General features: G+C 39.4%; 1 protein-coding gene across 1 annotated transcript in view; it reads left to right on the plus strand.

The window, feature by feature from the left end:
- Positions 1–22,475, plus strand: part of ERC2 (ELKS/RAB6-interacting/CAST family member 2) — a 1,119,475-nt gene that overhangs the window by 515,004 nt on the left and 581,996 nt on the right. The window contains 2 exon segments of the mRNA XM_074199159.1: positions 10,584–10,724; positions 11,944–12,084. Of these exon segments, the coding sequence (XP_074055260.1) occupies positions 10,584–10,724; positions 11,944–12,084 (282 nt within the window).

Consider the following 22,475-nt stretch of genomic DNA (forward strand, 5'->3'; position numbering starts at 1 on the left):
AGATGCGATGGCACCATCATTTGTTTGATTGTGGCAGACAACGCCAGTCATCAGCCTTTTCAGGTTGCCCAAAGAAAATGATTCACATTCCTGGGACTTCTTAGGGTTGGCAGGGAGCTCAAAGACCTTCAAGTCATTTCTGGATCTGAGCCAGAGCTCCCCCCCCCACCAGCATCCCCACAAGGACTCCTCCAGTGGTGGTAAGCCCCTCCCTCCTGAGACTGACTGTTCCACTCTTGGGTGTCTTTGTTAGGCCACATTTCCACCTCTGCCAATTCTATCCATTGCCTCAATTGGGATTCAGGGACTTTCATTGATATCTTTCTGTCCTCAACACTGCTGGTACTTACAGTAGGTGTTTAATAATTGCTTTTTGATTGATCAATTAATAGCTTAATTCTGAGCCCAAGCCTATTAAATTGGATCAGTCATCTACATGGTGCCCATTTATATGTTTGAAAACTACTTTTTCCATCTCTAAATCTTCTTTTTCAGGACAAATGTTTCAGTTCCCTCCAAAAACCCTCATATGGCATGTTCCCTGAGGCTCTTGTCGTCCTGGTCACCTGTGGCTGGACAGTCTCCAGATTATTTACTGGCTGTTCTTCTTGAAGTGTAGATGCAATCAATCAGTAAACATTTCTTAAGCACCTACTGTATGCACTTAGTCTAACCAAAGCAGGATATATTGTAGTAAACTGTCTCTCTTTTCTGGACCTCTCTTTAGGTAACCAAGAAATTCACTGGCTCAAGTGAGACTGGTCACTGGCTAGGGCCATGCTGGCTTCTAGGAGTAAGGGCTTCTTATGGGAGCACCTCCATGGTATGGTGGTAGACAAGAAGTTGAGAAGACCTGAGTTCAAATCCAATTGGGGGCATTTACAACCCAATTCAGCTGTGCCACCCTGGATAAGTCACCAAACCTTTCTCAGCCTTAGTGTTCTCATATGTAAAATAGGGATAATGATCATTCCTGCCTCAAAGAGCTGTTGTGAGGGTCAAATGAGATAATATCTGGAAAGTTCCTTATGAACTATGGAAATATTAGTTATTCCTTCTCCTCTTCCTCCTTCTTCTGCCCCTTTCTTCTCCTCTTCCTCTTTCCCCTCTCCCTTTCCCCCCTTTTTCCTCTTCCTTTACCTTCTCCCCCTTCTCCTCCTCCTCTTTTCCCCTTTTCTCTTTCTTCTCTTCCTCCTCCTTTTCCCTTCACTTCTTTCCATCCTCCTCTTCCTCCTCCTTCACCTTCACCTTCTCCTCTTCCTCCTCCCCTCCTCCTATCCCTCCTTTTATCCTTCCTTCTCTTCATCCCTTTCCTTCACCTTTTCCTCTATTCTTTTCTCCCTCTTCTTCCTCTTGTCTCTTCACCTTTTCCTCTTCTTTCTCCTCCTCCCTCTCTTCCCCCTCCTTTTTCTTTCCCTCTTTCTCCTCCTCTCTTCTTCCTCTTCCACCTTCACTTCTCTTCTTCCTTCTCCCCTTTCACCTTCTCCTCTTCTTCCTTCTCCTCTACCTCTTCCTCTTCCTTCTTCTCCTCTTGCTCCTCCTCCTCCTTTACCTTTACATTCTCTTCTTCCTCCTCTTTCTTCTTCTCTTCCTCCTTCCTTCTTCACCTCCTCTTCTTCTTCCTTCACCTCCTTGTCTTCCTTCTCCTTCACCTCCTCCTCTTCCTTCTCCTCCTCTTCCTTCTCCTCTTTCTCTTCCCCTCTTCTTCCTCTTCCATCTTCATCTTCTTTTCCTCCTCCTCCTCCTTCACCTTCCCCCTCTTCCTCCATCTCCTTCACTTTCTCCTCTTCCTTCCCCTCCTCCTCCTCCTCCTTCTTCTTCTTCTTCACTTCTCTTCCTCCATCTTCTTCTCCCTATCCTCACTAGTTCTCACTAGAAGTAAAGGTTTTTTTTAGGAGGCAATATTTAGAAGCTGGTCTCCCTGGGTATGTTCTGTGGCTGCCCTCTGCTAAGGGACAGGGGAAGATTGGGGGGGAGCCTGCAGCTTCCCACTTGGACCCTCGCACCCAAGATAAAATGCTCCCAGATTAGCCCCACAAGGAGCCAGCTTCGGGCAGAGAGGCTCTTGCCAATGCAAATAGGCTGAAAACAAGAGCACATTGTTGGGATTTCTGCAAGTTTGCTCTTAATCAAGTTGAACATGGCATATTAGGGCCTTTTAACACATGTTTTTGACATCTAGCCTTGTGTATCTGACAGTTAAATTAGTCACCTCATGATTGACGGAGAAATATTTTATGCTGTTTAATCACCAATAAAGCACAAAAATATATCACAGTCCTGGCCTTTGGAAAATAATCTGCTTCTAGGTAGAAAGTCCTAGAAACGAATCAAATCTGCCAGGTAAAATGTATGCATCTGACTACATACCCCTATATGCATGGATACACACATACACATATACACAAACACATGTAGACATGTGCATGTATGCTGGCCCACAATGGATCCAGACACATGTATATGACATACAAGTCTTCACACATGTGTACCCTCACATATATATGCATGCCTATTTTCCCATTTAATTCCTCCAACTTTCCATGAAGCACCTACTAGGAGCAGGGCACTCTCTAGAGCCCCCCTGCATGTTTACATTTTAACATACTTTTTGTAGGAAAATCATCCTCAGTTTATTGGTCCATAAAGGATTGACCTTCACCATTATGAGACTGCTTCTCTTGGAGTTTCTAGAACAAGAAGTGGAATGTATTTCAAAGATCTAGTTCTGTCATTCTACAGGTGAGGAAACTGAGGCCCAGAGAGGCCACCAGGGAGTCCGAAGGAGCGGGAGACCCAAACCCAGCTTGTCTGAATGAATGCAGAGTTCTTTCCACTAACCCCATGTTTGCTTATGGCAAGAACGCATAAATCTCTGTACTCGTGCGAACATGGGGCTGTCACCATTTCGGAAGCCACAACTCAGTGAATACTTAATGCCAAAGTCTACCACACTTCATGGGTCACTCCTAGTATTTATGGAGCCTGAGCACCTTTTTCTTTAAAAATAACAGAGCCAGAAAGCTAGGCGTGTTCCAGAGCTCCCAGGAATGTACTAACCACCACACCCTCCAGCATTCCCGAAACTCCCAGAGAAATCACAGAACTCCTCAGGGAGAAGAGAGGGCTACAGAGGTTTTTAGTCTCACCTGTACTGGGGCAGGTGGCCACCCAGCTTCTTTTTGGAGATCTTCAATGAGGTCTATTAACTTTTTTAAAAATAAAAAATTTCCCCAATTACACATTAAAACAATTTTTAGCATTTTAAAAAACTTTTGAAATCCATATTGTATCCCTTCCCCTACCTCCTCCCTGAGAAAGAAAGCAATCTCTTATAGTTATCCATGTGCATTCATGTAAAACATTCCCATTGTTTTGTACAAGACAACTTGGAATAGGGAAAGAGACAGAGATAGGTGGAGAGACAGACAGATGGAAAGAATCAGAGTGAGAGAGTGAGAAAGTGAGAAGAAGAAGGAGGAGAAGGGGAAGAAGAAGAAGAAGAAGAAGAAGAAGAAGAAGAAGAAGAAGAAGAAGAAGAAGAAGAAGAAGAAGAAGAAGAAGAAGAAGAAGAAGAAGAAGAAGAAGAAGAAGAAGAAGAAGAAGAAAGAAGAAAGAGAAGGAGAAAAGAAGAGAAAAAGAAGAGAGAAAAAAGAGAAGAAGAAGAAGATAAAGAAGGAAGAGAAGGAGAAAAGAAGAGAAAAAGAAGAGAGAAAAAAGAGAAGAAGAAGAAGATAAAGAAGAAAGAGAAGGAGAAAAGAAGAGAAAAAGAAGAGAGAAAAAAGAGAAGAAGAAGAAGATAAAGAAGAAAGAGAAGGAGAAAAGAAGAGAAAAAGAAGAGAGAAAAAAGAGAAGAAGAAGAAGATAAAGAAGAAAGAGAAGGAGAAAAGAAGAGAAAAAGAAGAGAGAAAAAAGAGAAGAAGAAAGAGAAGAAAGAGAAGGAGAAAAGAAGAGAAAAAGAAGAGAGAAAAAAGAGAAGAAGAAAAAGAAAGAGGAGAAAAGAGAAAAAAGAGAAGAAGAAGAAAAAGAAGAAAGAAGGAGAAAAGAAGAGAAAAAGAAGAGAGAAAAAAGAGAAGAAGAAAAAGAAGAAAGAGAAGGAGAAAAGAAGAGAAAAAGAAGAGAGGAAAAAGAGGAGAAGAAGAAGAAAGAGAAGGAGAAAAGAAGAGAAAAAGAAAAGAGAAAAAAGAGAAGAAGAAAGAAAGTGAGAGAAAGAAAGAAACACAGTTTGCTTTGATCTGCATTCAGAATCATCAGTTCTATCTCTGAATGGCATTTTCCATCAGGAATGCTTTGAGATCAGCTGCTTTTCCTTTCATGAAATTCAATTCTGCCTCCCTTAAACTTCAAACCCTTTGCTTCTCTTTCTACTCTCTGGAGAGCACACAGAATACTACTAATTTCTCTTCTGTATGACATGGAGAATGGGAGAGGCCTCTTTGTAATGAGGACAGTCAAAAAAGCTATTAATAGGTTGAAATGTTTGGAGTGAGCTGAGAAGCTGAATGTAAAGTCATTCAGGTGACCAATTCCCCCAGTTTAGAGTACAAGGAGATAGAGAAAACAGTTATCTCTGACTGCATAACACTTTAAAGTTGGCAAAGTTGTAGTAGAATTTACTCTTAATATGATTCAGCAATGTGTCATGGCACTCAGGAAAGTAAATTAAAAAAAATATTGATCTGTGATTTCATTGATGAGAGAAATTCTCTAGTGAGGCAACTCCTTCCATCAAAGCAGACTGCACTTACAATCTTGGCAAACTCCCTGGGCTATTGAGACTTAGTAATTAGCCAATATGGCCAGTGGGGAGACATCAACCCAGGTCTTTTTGTCTCTGAGGTCCACATTCTTTCTATTCTGGCCTCACTAAAATAGGTAGAGTGTACAGGACTAGAGAGATAGTAGTTCAGTTGGTTTCTGACCGGTCATACCTCATCTGAAATCTTGGAGACCAAAGTTTAAGGAAAGACATCTATAATTCGGACCTTTGACCTATGGCCTACTAAGATTAATCGAAGAAAATGGGGATGTTTACTCGCAACTACTATGTATATATATAGCACTATGCTGAGTGCTTAACCAGTATGACCTCATTGTGTGCTCACAACAAGCTCAGGAAGTAGGTGCACTGTATTCCTATTTTATAGTTAAGGTAACTGAGACAAAAAGAGGTTGAGTGACTTGCTCATGATTTCATAGACAGTAAGCATCTGAGGTTGGATTTGAACTCATGTCTTCTTGAATTGGTCCTGAATCCAGGACCAATGCTCTCTCCACTGTGACACCCCACTGCCTTCTCAGAGAAGAGGAGAGGTTCACTGCATGAGAAATCGTCCCCAATTGGATAGGTAGCTATAGAGTGAGAGTACATATATTAAGTGTTAGCTCTATGTACTAGGTGTTGGGGATGGTGCATGCCTATATAAACACAGGTATGTACTCACATACATATGTGTATATCCACACATACATATAAGTGTCTATGTGTCTATCTTTGAGTGTTTATGTGTATTCAGATGTTCAGCAAATAAGATAACTCCTGCCCTCAGGGAGTTTCCTTTCTAATGAGGAAAGCCAACACACAAAGGGGTGCTGAAAACATTTGGAGGGAGACAGTAAGAGGTGGAGATTCCCCTTCACAAGTGGCAAGAAGAGGGCAAGAAGTGACCAGGAGCCAGCTTCTGAGCTCAGCTCTCATTGCAGGGACAGGGGAGGGGGGTAGTTAGTCTTATTTGTTGGATCCAAGCAGGTAACCATTGAGCCCCGAAGAGAAGAAGCTGGAAGACAATTTAGACGTGCTTCTTTATGCTTAGTGTCATCCCCAAGTCCACTGCCCCAGAAAAGGTGGTTTCTCAGCTACTGGAGGTTTTCAGGTAGAGTCAGGGTGAGCATTTGTCTGGGTGGGAATGGGGGTGGGGTTGGGGGGAGGTGGGGGAGATCCTTGATCAGATTCAAGCTGGCCTTGCTGGCATCTGAGGTCAGGCTGTTGAATGGGATGTAATAAGTGCTTTGCTTTAGATCCCAATGACACATAAGCCATTCTGGGATTCGGTCCAATTCATTCTTTATTTGGCAGATCATTACTCTAATCTAAACCAACCTCTCCCAAACAGGATCCTTGGAAATTACTTGGCCTGTTAATCAATTTCATCCAGTCCATCCAGAAATCTTGAAGAGCATATGAATGTGAGAGGAGCGAGCTGAATGATTTAAAGGGGCCTTATGGTATTCTGGGATTTTGAGAATTTCCCATTTCAGTGCAAATAATTAAGATAATAATCACTGACACAGGATGCATTAGAGTTTTCAAAAAATGTTATTATGCTCATTATCTCATTTGACCCTCATGACAATATAGTGGGAATTTGTTATGTGTCACTGTTTTTATTTTTATAAATGAGGAAGGAGGTTCAGAGTGTTGAATGTCCTTGCCCACCATCCCATGATGGACAGAATGCTGAGTGTGGATCAGAAGACTTGGTTTGTGTTACAGCTATCTGTGGGATCTTAGTTGGCTTCACTTCAACTCTCTGCACCTCAGTTTGCTCATCTGTAATATGAGGCAGTTGTCATGAGGCTCAAATGAGATAATGTGGAGAATAGAGCTTTTTTTGGCAGCCTTCACAGTGTTTTGTGTCAGTTATCATTTTTATTATTTTATGTTCAATTGTGAAATTTTCAAGACCTGCCAACTCTCAATCTTAAGTGCTGGGGGTGAGATTGCCAATTCAGGTCACTTAAATCACTCTTCCTGGTTAATCCTCCTTCTCCTCCTGCTTTCTCTTGAGTTCAGTAGGAAAAGTAATGACTTTTGAGCTGGGTGCCCCAGGTTCAAATTTCTCACTTTTTAAAAAATCTCTATTATGAATATGACTTAAGCAGTTGTCTATGACCAGGTTGACTTAGTTGCCTCCTGTGATCTCTGTTGGAATTCTATCTGATCATTTGATCCAGGACCATGCAAAATCCCTTAAATTCTCTGCCAGACCTTCACAGTTGTGGAGAGCAGTAAAGTGTCAGAAGCCTGGAAAATTCAAATGGGATCCAATCACCAAGCTTGAGGGACTTTAAAAAGACAAGGAAGACTCTTCTACTTCCGCCCAGATTTTAATGAGTAGGGAGTGACACCAGACCTGCATGTAGGACAATCAGCTGAATGAAAGGTGGGCTGGGATGAAGAGAGACCTGAGGTCAGGAGACCTAGCAGCAGCTGCTACAAGGATCCAGGTATGGAGGGCCTGTCCCAAAGTGGGGCAGGTCCAGAGAAGAGAAGGAGGTTCAAGAGATGCTGCAAAGGAAGACTCAACAGAGCTTGACAGCCAATTGGCTATTTGAGGTGAATGCAGGGAAGGAACTCAGGATGATACCATCAGGAGCATCTTTATACCATTAACAAAATAGCAAGGAATTTCTGAAGGAGCCTAGTTGGAAGGCATGAGTTTGGTCTTACACATATTGAGTTTAAAATGTCTTGATACAACGATTTCCAGAAGCCCAGTTGACAGTTGGTGATAGTAGACCAGTCTTAAGGAGAGAGGTTAAGACTGGATAAATAGATTTGAAAGTCAAATACATTGAGATGATACCTGAACCCACTGGATTTGATGAGATTTTCAAGTGAGATAGCATAGAAAAAGAACAAGGGCCCAGATCAGGGTCTTGGGGAACTACCTATGGTAAGCAGACATGGGAGGATGGGAGGCAAAGGACTCCATTCCTTCCATACTCTCCTTTTGTTTTGCAGGGCTCTCTCTAATGTATTAAAAATTATACCAAGTGTGTGGCACCATTTTTTATAAAGAATGTTGAAATGTAAAGACTGACAAATTGCTTTCTGTTACCAAAAAAAAAAAAAAAGAATGTTGAAGGAAATGTGACTGGAGAAGAGCTTGTATTAGGAGAATGGGAGTAAAGGGTAAGCATAAGCCAGGTTCCTCCTCCTTCTTCCCCCCCCCCCTTTTTCTTCTTTCTTTATCTCCTCCATCTTGTTCTTCTTCTCTACCTTCTTCTTCCTCATCTTCTCCTTCCCCTTCTCCTTCTTTCTTTCTCCTCCTCCTTCTCTTCTCCTTTTCCTTCTTTTCTTCCTCTTTCTTTTCCTCCTCCTTTTTCTCTTTCTCTTCCTCTTTCTGTTCCTTTATAGGAATTTTTAAAAATCTACTTATTTTCATTGAAATGACAACATAATTTACAAATCCATATAACAGGGCACAGATAAATTAAAATGAGTTTAAATATAAAGTCAATGAATAAATAAGGGTGCCATTCTTTACCTGTACCCCGGTATTGTGGTACTACTACTCTAACCTTAGGGTTCTTTCCCTAATGTCCATGACATCTGATCATGTGACATAGGGACTGGGCAAAATCTCCAGCATCAATTCATATCTTAAATATTTGTAAAGCTGAATTCATTTTTTAACTGTAAATAAATAGAAATGCAATTATATTTTCTTTCAACACTTCAGTCTTGCATACTGCCTTGGATTCAAGAGGACTTTTTGGAGACCCCTCCTCTGACAGATTTGGTAGAGGGAGAGAAGATAAGAGGGGAGTGAATAGTCACTGGCCAACAACTTATTTCATCCAGGCCCTGTCCAAGCTCTTTGTTCCACTGGAGAGGTGACCTTGGATTATTGGAGGTCAGATCAGAAGAGTGCGAGCACTAAGAAATCTCATCCAGATTGAGTTAATGCTTTGTAATATACTTTCAATGGATGAGCCTTTCTATTTAGAAGAGGGTTTTTACCTATTAAGATCAATTACCAGTTGATGAATATTTTTAGCCATAAAAACTTTAAATATGCCGTAAATGCCTTGCTGAATAGAGTGGTCTTGATTTTCTTTTTTGTTAAAAAAAAAAAAAAGAATATATTAGAGCTCCCGTGATCTCCCTTCTAGCTGTAAACCTTTCATCCTATGAAATCCCAAGTGTTTCAAAGTATAAGATCTTCTCTTGGTTTGAGGCAACTGCTAAATGCAAAGCCCAAAGAGAATGTGACTTCATTAATCATCTTATTCTGTGAGGTCATAGAAATATAATTCTAGATAATGGAGACATTAGATGATGGAGGGAATTAAGGTATATGTGAGAAAGGTTTTCTTTTTAGGTGATCCAAAAGGTGGCTAGTAGTAAAGGTGAGGTCAACCTGTTAATTATAATTGCCTAGGCATTTCTTCCTCCCAGCTCTAAGAGTTTTGAAGCTTGTGTAAATAGACTTGACAGTAGGGATCTCAAAGAGTTAGGACCTCCTTAGGGCTCACCAGGGTAAATTCCTACCTACTGATCCAGCTTCATCATCGACTCCATCATGAAGCTGACCTATTTGACAAGGTCTGGAAGGAAGACCAAAATGGAATTTATAAAGTCAGGTGACTGATTAGTTTAGCATACATGCTTGCTTAGTATTTTTTAAAACTCTGTTACTGGCTTAATATAAGGTGATTTAATGGCCAAAGAATTCAGAAACAAAATTGAAGGTCTATGATTTCCTTGGAGGCACTTATACAGAAAGAGGTCCTGGACTTGTACGTTCGTTGGTGTTTGGGAACTCCCAGGTGCAGAGATTAATTAATAAGCATTGGATTAAGCATCTACCATATGCCAGGCACTATGCACCCCTGTCCTCAAGGAGCTTACAGTCAAATGGGACCAATGCAGGTTGTCATCTTTTCCATAACCCAGAGTGCTAGAGTCATCTAGGAAGTAAAAGCCTTGCCCAGAGTCATTCTTTTTTTGAAGGCAAGAGATGGTTAAGTTATTATCCTGAGATGAGAAGGGGAGTTTCCTTTGGAACTATTAAATTTGGAGGCCAGAATGAGGGCTCACTTTCCTCTGCCTTGAATGACATTTCACAGCTGTCCTGATGGCCATCATTAAACATCCAGGAATGCGCACATATATTTGTGAGCCAGTTCAAAGACTTTCCACCCTTTAGCCAGTAATGATCCTGGGTGGGAGGATCTGACATAAATGCTTTTGAATGAAAGTTGCTCAAAATTTAGAAAATAGTTCTTGGTCCTCACTTTAGGTTTATGTGTCTCCTTATGAGAGTTCAAATTCAATTTCAAATATTTCCTAGATGTGTGATCCTGGACAAGTCGTTTAACTTGCCTGCCTCAGTTTCCTCACCTGTAAAAGTAGGATACTAACATCTATTTGCCAGGTTGTTGTGAGGGTCAAATGAAATTGTGTGTTTGTTTGTATGTGTCCGTGTGTGTGTGTGTGTGTGTGGGTGGGTGTATAAAAATCTTCTTCTATTAGACTTTGAGCTCCTCAGGGACAAAAATGATCTTTTTTTGTCTTTGCTTGCGCAGTTTAACCCAATGTCTAACACTGACCTGACCGACTGTACAACTTCATAAACCCCCAAATGTTGTATAAATGATGCTATTACCGTCATAGCATTGTTCTCATTGTGATTATTGTAGTCGTTCTACTTTATATCCAAAGCTCCCTGTTTTAAACCTCCTTATTTTTGTTCCTGGAAAGATCCTAGATCGTGTTGATGGTGACCCCACCTTCTTGTTCCACTGTGACCTAGCATCCAGTCTTGATGTCACATTACATTTCTCTTCTGCCATAGGAGAGAATCATTGAACGATTGAAAGAACAGCGGGAACGTGATGATCGAGAACGCCTAGAGGAAATCGAATCCTTCAGAAAAGAGAACAAGGATCTTAAGGACAAAGTCAATGCTTTGCAGGCTGAACTCACGGAGAAAGAGGTCAGTCTGCACAGTTGGGCTCAGTGCTCTTGTTAATCTCATTCTCTGTGTTCAGTCTCATCAAGACCTTTGTGGGAGGTCAGCTGGACCTCTATTAGACTCCATTGAAAGGGAAGTCAATGACAAATTCTGGTTTTCAGTAGTAGATATTTAGAGGGAAATATTTTCTACAATTCTGTTCAAATCAGCAAGCATTTCATAAGTACCTACTATGAATTATACAGATAAGTAGCTGACTGAGTGGCCCAAGCCCAGGCCACTCTGTCCTGTCTCTCTCTTTGGCTCTGTATGTCTCACTCTCTCTCTCTGTCTCTCACTCTCTCTTGTCTCCCTTTATTCTCTCTGTCTCCTCTCCTTTTTCTCCTTCTTCTGTGTATGTATGGAGCCATAGATGATTAGTACCAAATGACTATTACAAAGAATTTGTGAAAATCAGATGGTAACTTTGGTTGAAGGTGAGCTTTGGTCTTTGCATGAACAAGCATTTATTAAGCACCCATTATATACCAGACACTGTGCTGAGCCCTTTATAGATTTAACCCTATGGAATGGGGGTGTGGTAGGGAAGGTAGCCAGATGGTATACTCACTGCCAAGTATCTGCAGAGAGATGGAACAATTAGGTCAAGCATCAGAACATTCTATCTATTCAGGCTTATTCAAAGACAGAAATAAAGGGTCTCTTTTCATCGGAGGATTCCTAATTATCCCTCTCTTGGTTTATTCTTTGGTTTCATCTGGTCAGTATAATGAATAGAGGCCTGGCTTTGGAGTTAGGAAGGCCTAGGTTGAAACTCTGCTTCTAGTGCTTCCAAGATGGTGACTCTGGGCGTGCCACATCTCTGGGCCTCAGTTTGCTCATCTGTAAGATGCAGGTTAGACTTGGCAGTCTCCAAGATGTCTCTGAACCCATGATCATTATATAGCTCAACTACCAATTTAGATCAACAGCAACTGATTTAAACTTTTTTTAAAATTGTTATCTTTTATTTTTCTACCATCCTTGTTTCTGACTCTTTCCCTCTGGGACTTAGAGGAGTTCAGTGAGTGGCCCAGGTTTACCCAGAGGTGGCAATTGAACCCAAGTCTTACTGTCTCTAAGACTAATAGTAGTTCTTTGACCTCTGCTTATGGTGATACACAGAGTTAGAACATTCCACTGGAAAGGGGGTTCACTGTTGACTGATCCTTGTCTCACTCCCATTTCTTTCTTCTTTTAGTCTAATCTAATTGACCTCAAGGAGCATGCCTCCTCCTTGGCATCTGCGGGCCTGAAGCGGGATTCCAAATTAAAGTCCCTGGAAATAGCCATAGAACAAAAGAAAGAAGAATGTAGTAAGTTGGAAGCGCAGTTGAAGAAGGTAAGTGAAGGCCAAGAAACTGTTCCCCTGAAAATGAATGACCGTAATGGAGAAGGACGAGGCCCGTTCTCAAAAACAAGCAGCCCGCTTATCTTTTGCCGTCTGCTGATAGGAGAATTAAACACTCTTTATTCTTAAGGAGACTGCCTCAAATCTGTCTGTGAACCTGAAAAGTTATGTTAGGTTTCCTGTCTAAAGAGTGCTTGAGAAATTGATGAAAATGCCAGAGTGGAAGTGAAGGACATTATAAAAACCAGCCGTCACTCGGCGGGCAAATCTAAACTTTGGTCCAAGATAAATGGGAATGTTTGCAATAAACCAGAGAATTAAAGGGTCGCATAGTAAATTATAAACTTCCACTCCCAGCAAAAGGGTGTTGAATTCTTGTCCTGAAACTCTGCAGAGTTTGCCCAGATAACTTTTAATCTGTAGCCATCGACCAGCTTAGTCAATTAGCAGACAGCTTTGGTGGATGGCAATTCTTCCAGAAAAAAAGCGGGGGGGGGGGACTGGGAGGGAGGGGAGGCGAGAGACAAAGGATAGCATGTTGTATGTATGGCTCCTTCCTGAAAGACGAGAGCTGCGTTCAGGTCTGAAGTGCCTGGAGTCTTCTTTGTGGGTGCGTTCCCAATCATGGCTTGGTCTCTCTTCCTGTCTTGTTTGGGTCTGTCTGCATTCAGTGTTCGCCCAACTCGGAACGTTATGACTTAAGTACTCTGTTTCCCTTCAACAACACTTTTATCAGCCAATCAGAAGCCCAGATCAAAGTTTCTTTGAATCCAGTACAGCTCGGAGTAAAATTAAACTACTTACGTAAAGTAATCTGTAACAGAGGGAAATAGGGTTTTATTCTCCAAAGCTATGGAAATGTTGATAGATGGATGATAAGGTGAAAGCTGGGATCATATGGGAACTGTGAAATTGTTCTGAATATTAAAAATGGTGTGATGGAAAGTATAATGGAAATTTAATGGACTAGCATTTTTTAGCAGTGGATTTGGAGAAATGGTTAAATAAGATCATGCTAATTTAGTTTGTATAGGAAGTAGACAGAACCAATTCAGAGAGACATGGGGAATGGGTCGAATCCCCTTATGACAACTATGACTGCTAAGACCCAGATGCCATCCTGTTGACTGTCAACAATATTCCATATAACCAAATTTTATTGCAGCACATTAGCATAGCTTTGCGAGATTAGAACTCAGAGCTAGAAGAGACCTCAGAAGCCATCAAGTCCAGTCTTGATCTTCATGGAGCATCCCTCTCCAGCAAATAATCCTCCAGCAGCTGTTCAATCTGCTCCCTTTAAAGCAGGCCATTCTCTGTTTCAGTAGCTCATTTTGAAGGAAGAAACTATCAGGAACTTGAGGATCTGGGTTCCAATTTCATTCCTACTGCTCCATCCCTGAGCCTCAGTTTCTCCATTTGTAAAATAAAGGATTTGATGGCCTCTGAGATCTGTCTCAGTTGTAGATCTATGATCCCATGATCCTACAAAGCCCATGGCCTGAGAAATTGATCCTCGAGGCTCCTTTCTGTTTAAAATGTATTTGCATTTCTTTGTGTTTTGGGGTTATGGTCTTGTTTTAAAAGAAGTAAAATTGACCCACAAGTTTTGAGTGGCCATTATTAATAACCCAATGCCTCTTTCCCGAAACTGACTATGATCTTTCTGAGAAAGGAGGAACTTTAAAATTACAGTAAGCCCCTGCCCCCAAAGAAAACATAGGTGTTTCTAAAGATTCCACCCTTGTACCATCTGGGAATTTCTCTTCTTCTTTTCTTAGTTGTTGGTATGAACTGCATGCTTTCAATTTGGGTTCCTTCAGGAGCCATTTAATCCCTGAAGCTCTTTGAAGGAGGAGTTTTCTATGTTTATGCTTGTAGCTCCCATACGTTGCTTTGAACGATGTGATAAATCAGTGCCTGGATCATTCACGATACGTTCCCTTGGCCCTTTCATGGTCGCCACAGTAGAAAAAAACTGTGGTTTTCCCTCCTGACTCTGAAGCAGTAAGCAGCACAGAGCACACTTTAGATCCCAGGCCAGACGGCATCGTTCTTGTGAATGTTGAAAAATTCATCTTGGCCATTGGCACTAGAATTAAATTAATGGCCCACAGTCACCTGACCACATAGGATCCATTGAGTTAATGGAAAGGTAATTTGGAAGTGTCAACAAATCTTTGCTCACGCTATCATCTAAACAAACTGATGTCCATATTAATGGGGTGAAATAGGGTAATTATAATTTAAATATTTTTATACCAAAGGCTAACCTGCAAATATAATTTTGTTATTTTTGGCCATGTCATTAACTGAATTCAAAAGTTTAAAATATTTTTCCAGTAGTCTTTAATTTTTGGTAATAAATAGTTCTTTTAAAACCTCAAGTACCCATCACCTAAAAAATGGAAATCTCCATGAAATATTTGAAATTATAAGCCAACATTTCATGAATGTATGTATAAACACATCATTTAGTCATGGAAAAATAAGCAGTTATAAAAGCTTGAGAGTGTTTGGGTGGAGAGAGAGAGAGAGAGAGAGAGAGAGAGAGAGAGAGAGAGAGAGAGAGAATGTTGCTTGTGACTAAAAATGCAGAGATTACCAATTGAAAACTGGAAACATAACTTTATTATAACATAAATGCAACATAAATTCCCAGTGGAAATCTGCCCAAATTCTGCCATAAAATTTAGGTTAATATTGCATTTTTCTTCTATTTCTTTTTCTTCTGAAGAGAAAAAAAGTAATTTTTTTATTGGACTATAATGAATGGAGATTACTGATCTCACCTCTGAAATTTGCTAGTTATATGAATGTAAACCAGTCACTCAATGTCCTTGGCCTCAGTCTACTAATCTGCAAAATGAGGAGATTGGGTCAGATGGCATCTTAGGTTTCTTTCAGCTCTGGGTCTCTGATTCTTTTCCACCATCCCACATTGCAGGAAAAAAAATATTTCACTTCCTAAAAAGGCTCCTAATGTTGTTTTAGTAATTATGACTTGAAACTGGGGGTTGGGAGGGCACCCCTTTAATGATTAAACTCTTGTCCTTGATACTCCAGCCCCATAACTCATTAAACTGATATTTAAGAGAAATAGAACAGAAGTCCAACCCTTAGGAACATTTGCAACATTAAGAGTCCATGAAACAGTCTATACTTTTTTTTCTTCAAAAATTGTAATAGGAGAAAGTTAAGGATGACTCTCTATAATATAATCGGGATCCTGATATGAAGGATCTCTTAGATTTTCATTTCCTTTGCTGATTCTGAATGAATAATCCAAGAGAGTGACAGGCAATGAATCATTTGGGATTTGGAATAATTTTCTGTCTTCTTCGTCCACTTGAAAATGTTTGACTCTTTTGTCTTAGGGTCCCTTGCTTGCCTCTATTTGGCCGTTGCTAATCTACCGTTTGCTAAGCTCTCTCTTTCCAAGAAGCAACAACCACCACCAAAAAACCCTTGATTGAATAGAAAATTCAGGCTTGTGTTAATACAAAAGAAGAGCCATAAATTCAGTGATAAGATTGAATTAATCTTTTATTATTACCGTCTTTGAAGTTTGGGTGATAAATTGCCAGCTTGGCCGACAGCACTCTCAGTGATTCATTGCTGAAGCCCCGCACTTCATGCATCATCCGAAGTGGACAGCTTTCTTTATTTCATGGGCTATTGGACTTGAGAAAGGGAAAGTAACACAAACCTTAAATTTCTTATTCCAGCTATTCTTTTAAAGGAGCCAAAGTCAACATTTCTGTTCCCCTACTGCCTCTCACTTTCACCGTGGAATGTTTAGCAACTGAAATTTCTTCGTCTTTTTTTCTTTTCTTTCCTTTTTTTTTAAATGACAAGTTCTGTGCGAATGCACCGGGTTGGTTGAGCTAATGCTGTTTTCCTGAATCTTTCCTTCTTTCCCTGTCTGTGCTTCTTCACTCCTCCCCAACTTTGCAATGTAGCAAGCTGAGCAGTTGTTCAATCAGATGTACAACCCCGTAAGTCATTTCTGAAAGTCCGCGGCTGTAACATATGAAAGCATGAGGATCCTTTGAGCCGATCTGGCACCGTAGCTGCCCTTCCTTGGAGCCTTAGCATCTGTCATTGATCATTGTTCAGTTTGGTTCTAGTCAAAGAAATGGACTGGGGCCTGGAGAGGCTATTTCTTTCAAAAGTGAAATTCAAATTTAACACCCTCACCAGATCAGTTATTGCCTGAATCAAGGTCCTCAAGCTTGTAAGGGTGGAAGGACATTCCTGAAGGTCATTTTTAGATCTAGACTTCTAGAGTACTTTTTTAGATCCTTCAAACACTTGCCAATCAAAAATACATTCATGGTCATAAATTTACATAATACTAAATGGAGCCTAAGTATCATTGTCAATTGATGGAGATTCAAATGGGTGTGGATATAAAAACTGCATTTCTGGGATTTGACATTAGACAATGCTAACTTTTTAGAGGCTTTTAAAAGACTTTAAAATATGCCATTGTTGCAGGATAGACAGTAATTCAGCATAATGGTAACAACTGATAGAGTCCATTTATTTCCCTACAGAGCAGCATCTAAAAGTTAATCCAATAGAAACATTCCTGTTTCTCATTTCAAAGACCTCACACCTACCCCATGACTGAGTGGACTAGCTTTCTTTGAAGAGCTATTTATTTTTTGTTTCTTTCTAGAAAAATTATGTTTTGACTCTTTGAAATTTACAGAATAGTTAGTTTTTTCTCTGTTGCTTTATATCTGATCACCATTTTTAACTTGGCCAAAATTGTAATACAAGAAAATATGATATGCCATTAGTAAGTGAATGGGGGAGAAAAACATGTTCAGTGTTTACTATGTGCTAAGCACTGAGGGAAAAACAAAAATGAAAACAGAAAATGTGAGACAGACCCTGCCCTTAAGGAGCTTCCACTCATGGTTGTCCAGAATCCTAGGGCATGGCCTTAGTATTTACATCACTCCTGTCCCTCAATATGTTTTTATTGACAAAGCCAAGGACTGACCTGCAAGCAACCAAAGAAACAATTCGCATTTATTAGACATTTTTTCCATGCCAGATATCATATTGAGGTACTGAGAAATAGACTTTGCCCTTGACATTTGGCAGGGACAACTTGTGCAAGGTAACTGGGGCAATGGCGAGCCACTCATGATTAAGGAGAAGGAAACAGAAACAGTTAAGGTTCTTAGCCCTTTAATATCATGGATTGTTTTTTTATGGCAGTTGGGAGGAACCTACAGATTTTTCTCAACAATATTTTTAAATGCATAAAATAAAATACATAGGATTATAAGGGAAAATGTGGAAATATTTATATTAGACACTTAGGATATATATTTAAATGCATATTTGTTTATATACATATACTCTTTCATGGACTCTAGGTTAAAAGCTTGTGCCTTAAAAATTGAAATTAGAACTGAGTCTTGAAAGGCATTAGGAGTTCTAAGAGATGGCAAAAACAAAGGAGCCAAGGATGTTGTTGCCATGAAGTATAGTTTATGCAAAGGTGAGGAGGTGGGAGAGTTGCTTATAAAAGAACGTCTAGATGTTGGCATATTATCTTAGTTGGTCCCAGTCTCTGCTCCCTGTCCAACATCCATTCTACTTCCTGGTATATATTAGGTGCTTAATAAATGCTTATTGATGAATTCTGTTCTGTAAGTTGTAGGGAATAGTATGAAATCCACTTAAAAATCCCATCATATTCTTGAAACCTCCCTTTAACTTAGGAAATCAAGCTGCCAGTTTCTTAAAACTGGTATCCAAATTGCCAAAGTGGTCAGATTGAGTTTACCTCATCCTCATCCTCTAATGAAAGAGATAAAATAGGCCTGAGGAGAGAAGAGTAAAAGAAGTAAAGAAATTTGGGTGGGTGGGGGATGATGGGAAGACTTGAATTTGAAGCTTTCTCCAGTCTGAAACATGGTATGCAGAAAACTTGACTTTTTCTAGAGATTAGTGTGAGCCCAAAATGAGGAGTTAAGGGATTGCAACATGCTGCCGACTCCCCAGAACTCTCTGACGGGATCCGAGAATTCTGGGAACTTTGGATTAGATGTGGCTGAAACAGGAAAATTCTGAGTTTTTTTGTTCCCTTTTTAGAAAAATCTACTGCTAATGTCTTGCCAATTTTCGAGCCATTTTAGAGCTTTGAAGAATGACATTTTTGGTTCTATTGTGGACTTTTCTGTAGCTACATTTTTGAGTAACATTCTTTCTAAAAGAGTGCCCCAAAGTCTTGTTTGTTGGTATCTTCTTGATCCTACCAACCTCTGCCTAGGTACAAAGAAATGCCTTCAGTTTCTTCCCTTTTGTTTTTGGATCATGCCATGTTACCACAGCTGGCTAGCCTCTTGGCATTTCCAATAAGTCTTGTAGTCTCATTTCTCATAGCCATCGCTTTTTAGCTATGTGACTACTAGTCTTTAACTCCCTGGGATTTAGCTCTTGCCATTATAAATATTTTACATGTTTTTCTTAGTTCTTTCTTTCTTTCTTTTTAGGTTCTTATTCTTATTCTTGGTATCCCCTGTAGTTTTAAACAATTAAAGTTGAAACTGAACTATATTGAAAAAGTTGAAGCTAACCCAATATATTTATACTATTTTTGATCTATGACCTATCTTCTCTATCTCTCTTTATCTAACAATATTCTTGCTTTCATCTCTCTATATTTCCATCATCTTTCCATATTCATCTATCCATCATCTACCTACTCACCCCATTCATCTATCATCTATCTATCTATGTCTGCTTTTCTGTCTATCTACCTATCCATTTATCATCTTCTCTCTATATCTGTCTATCCATCTATCTATCATTATCTCTCTCTGTCTTTCTGTCTCTGTCTCTCTGTCTCTCTCTGTCTCTCTCTGTCTCTCTCTCTCCCCCTCCCTCCTCCCTTCACTTTCAAGGAGAGGTTGTATCTTTTTTTTTAAAACCTTTTGCAAAACTCATCTTTGTTTTTAGGGCAGTTTTTGTATCAAATACTGTGATTTTGTTACTAATAGGAAGCCCCCAGTATGGAAAACTCTGTCCACCAAGGAGGGTTTGGCAAAACTTCCCTGTAACTTAGTATGTTATCATACTCGGGTGAACCATCCAGAGTCAAAATCCAATATGTGAAAGAGGGAGAGTTTGGGCCCAGTTCTCCCTGAGTCCAAGGCCCTTTCCGTTTTGGAATGTTGCTTCTCTTTGGTAACTGTTAAAAAGAAATCCTAATTTAGAGTATTTCATAAATGCCTAACACATTTTCTAGTTTGATATATTTTACATTTAATGACCTCATTGAGAGATGGCAAGAGAGCCAATGTCTTAGAGTCTTGGCCTTTAAGCTGGAAAACTCCAGATGCCCTGCCTCTCTTGCTTACACTGATGGTGTGACCCTGGCCTGTGGAATGGTACCCTAGGCACTGGGTTTCAGAGAAGGTGCTAGGCTACATTGCTGAAGAGAGTTTTCTCCCCCCCCCCCAGATTCTCTCTACCAGCTGTCTCCCAGGGTCAACAAAAGCAGATGTCTCTCAGCTCCGGATCACTGTTTCCCCTATACCCCCTCCTATCTTACTGTCCTTTCTAGATGTTCAGCCACTGGTTCTCCCTGTGTTTTTGATCCTTAATAGCTCAGCATATGTTACTTAATTTATTGCATTAAAAAATATGGTGATCTTCTACATTGGTTCCTAGGAAGGGGTCTGTTTCTTGAAAATGAAACTTTTACATGTCTGCAAAGAAAATAAACAGATAAAAACAACTTCCCCCCCCCTTTGGAAAAAATAATCCAAGCTTTTCCCCTTAAATAATGAAAATCTGAAATTTTCTCCAGTGACCTGCATTAGTTCTAAAAGTAGATGTGCAGGGGATACCTTAATCTGAGTTTAGTTTTAGGTTCATAAGCATAAAGACATGCTTGGGGCAGTCCGTCATGACTGTCATTTTCTATGGTGGCATATTTTTCCTTCAACCAGTTTTTGAAAGTTAAATTTCTCCACTCAGTCTCAGAACCAATGTAACTATGCAGAGTGAATTCCTAGAATGTGCTGGATAATTCTATTCATCTCTTTAAATCTTTCTAGAATATAACTACCAACAATGTTAGCAGTAACAACAAAGATCTGAACACTACCTTAGTCTTCATTATTTGGGTATTCAAGCAACAGTGTGTTTTAGGAAGGTGTATATAGATAACTTCTTTACTTTGCTAATTTGAGGTCTGATCTCAGTCTTTATTTTTTTAAGTGGCCTTTAGGGAGAGGACATGGTATTTTAACAAGGTGACTTATTCTGAAATTTGAATATAGTCATAAATGTTTGAAGGGTCTTAAAAAGTTATTTCCTTGCTTAAAACTGATACTTCTTTTATTAATGCTGTCAGGAAAGAAATTGATTATTTCCTTACCCATTTCCCATTTTCTCTTATGAAAAGATAATATTCTTTCTAAAAAAGCAAATAATAGAAATTCACACCATCTGGCAGAGCTCTTATACTAGATTGTAAATGTTTCAGATGAAACCAGTTTAGATTCTATTATGATTATTTTTCTGGATGGAAGAACTAAGAACAGTAATGAGAGTCACTTTATAAGCTTATTATTTATGTAAAAGTATTTTATTTGGTGTTAATATATAGATAAGAGAAGGAAAAATAATTCAGATGAAAAATAAAATAAATGTATACAATTCTCATATTCCTCAATCTACTCCCCCACTTCCCCAATCTCAGGAGATTATTCTAAAGTAGTAATGTTTTATTCTCTTTAGCCAACTGAGACTTCTAAAAAATATTTTCATTTTTCAATTCTGCAACTTTTTTTGAAAATGGGGTTATTTTATAATTTTAAGTCAGTTTGTTGCTTCTAAAGGATGTAAATACTGTTAAAACACTGTCTACTGTCCCTAAAACCCCATAACTATGACACTTGGCAGTCCTTTTAAAAAAAATAGTATATACACATGTCACTGCTAAAAACCCAGAACGTCAGGGTAGAACAATCATCACACTCATCCCTTAGGGGCTGTTTATGCTTTATTGTCAAGCCTAATCATTTGTTTGTTTGAAACAGTGCTCTGTCTTCATGAAAATTCTTAGGACCCATCACCAAGTGAAAACATGTTATAATGTCACAGGCCTACTTCAAATTTAAATGGAATTTTAAAAAGAAAACCATTCCAGGTCTCTGGGCTCAGTTAACACTTTGCTACCCTATCACCTATAGGGAAGGAATAGTGTTCTAGTCAAGCTAACAAATAGTCCTTCTGAGTGTAGCGTAAACAGAATCAGATTCCCCAACTTTAGGAACTGTAAACCTCTTCCATATTGAGATAATATAGTGAGCATATATTCTTCAGCTTTTAATGCACAGCCATGCCATTTATTTAAAAAAAATTGTATTTTTTCCCCCGAAACAGTTCTGATTTTCATTTTGTGAACAAACATATAGGATAGTTCACCTCTCTTCCTAAATGCTAGCTAGATGCTCCTTTGACATGTCAGCTTGGCTTTCAACAGCCTCGAACCTCAAAGGTTGGACTTGTTTGTTCCCATTAGTGAGAAAATGTCACATGGCAACGGATGAAACCTGACCAAGAGACCCTAGACATTTCTATTTGAAATATGGATTACAGACATTGATAAAATACCAGATGTAAAATATAGAGATTATAGATATCAATGAAAAATTCTTTTGTAAACATTCAGGGATTCTAGAGTCTGCCTAAAGGTAAAATTAAAGCTCATTGATATATTGAAGGAAAAATAATACTCGGATTAAGCATTCCCTGAAGTACATAATGAGCAAAATTCAATCTCGCATTTCCTCTGAGTGAGTCCCATTTAGAGGCCTCTGGGTCCTCTGTGAGTTGGGACTTTGTTTCACAGCAATTAGGGTTCATTAAATAAAAATGTTTTCAGAGGCCTGGTAAAATATTTACTAGAAACTATGAATGAACAATCCTGAACATATTCTAAGCCTATATTCTCCTGACTGTGATTCTTGACCAGTGATAAAGGAAGGACCATAGAAAATATTTCTAATGTTCTGTTTAGATGATCAGATTCAATAAAGACTTTTGTGCCAGTTGGGAAGAAGACAGCAAAATTGTGGAATCTCTGTAGGAAGTAAAAAAACGCCCTTGGCCTTTGGACTTAGTAGGTGAGAGGTTCTGATGTTGGCAGGCAAATTTAAGGATGATTTCTAGGAAGGAAGGAGAACTAGAAAGCCAATAGGATCTAAATTTCAGCACTTGCAACTGAAGGTGAGGACAAATAAGAAAACAGTCTTAAAACTGAGATCTCTAAAAGAAAGGGGAAATTGGCCCCATTGAATTATAATTCTCAACCCTTAGCTTTCTACTTGGATTCTTGCCAGCCA

This window comes from Macrotis lagotis, chromosome 8 (genome assembly GCF_037893015.1).
Source record: "Macrotis lagotis isolate mMagLag1 chromosome 8, bilby.v1.9.chrom.fasta, whole genome shotgun sequence".
NCBI lineage: Eukaryota > Metazoa > Chordata > Mammalia > Peramelemorphia > Peramelidae > Macrotis > Macrotis lagotis.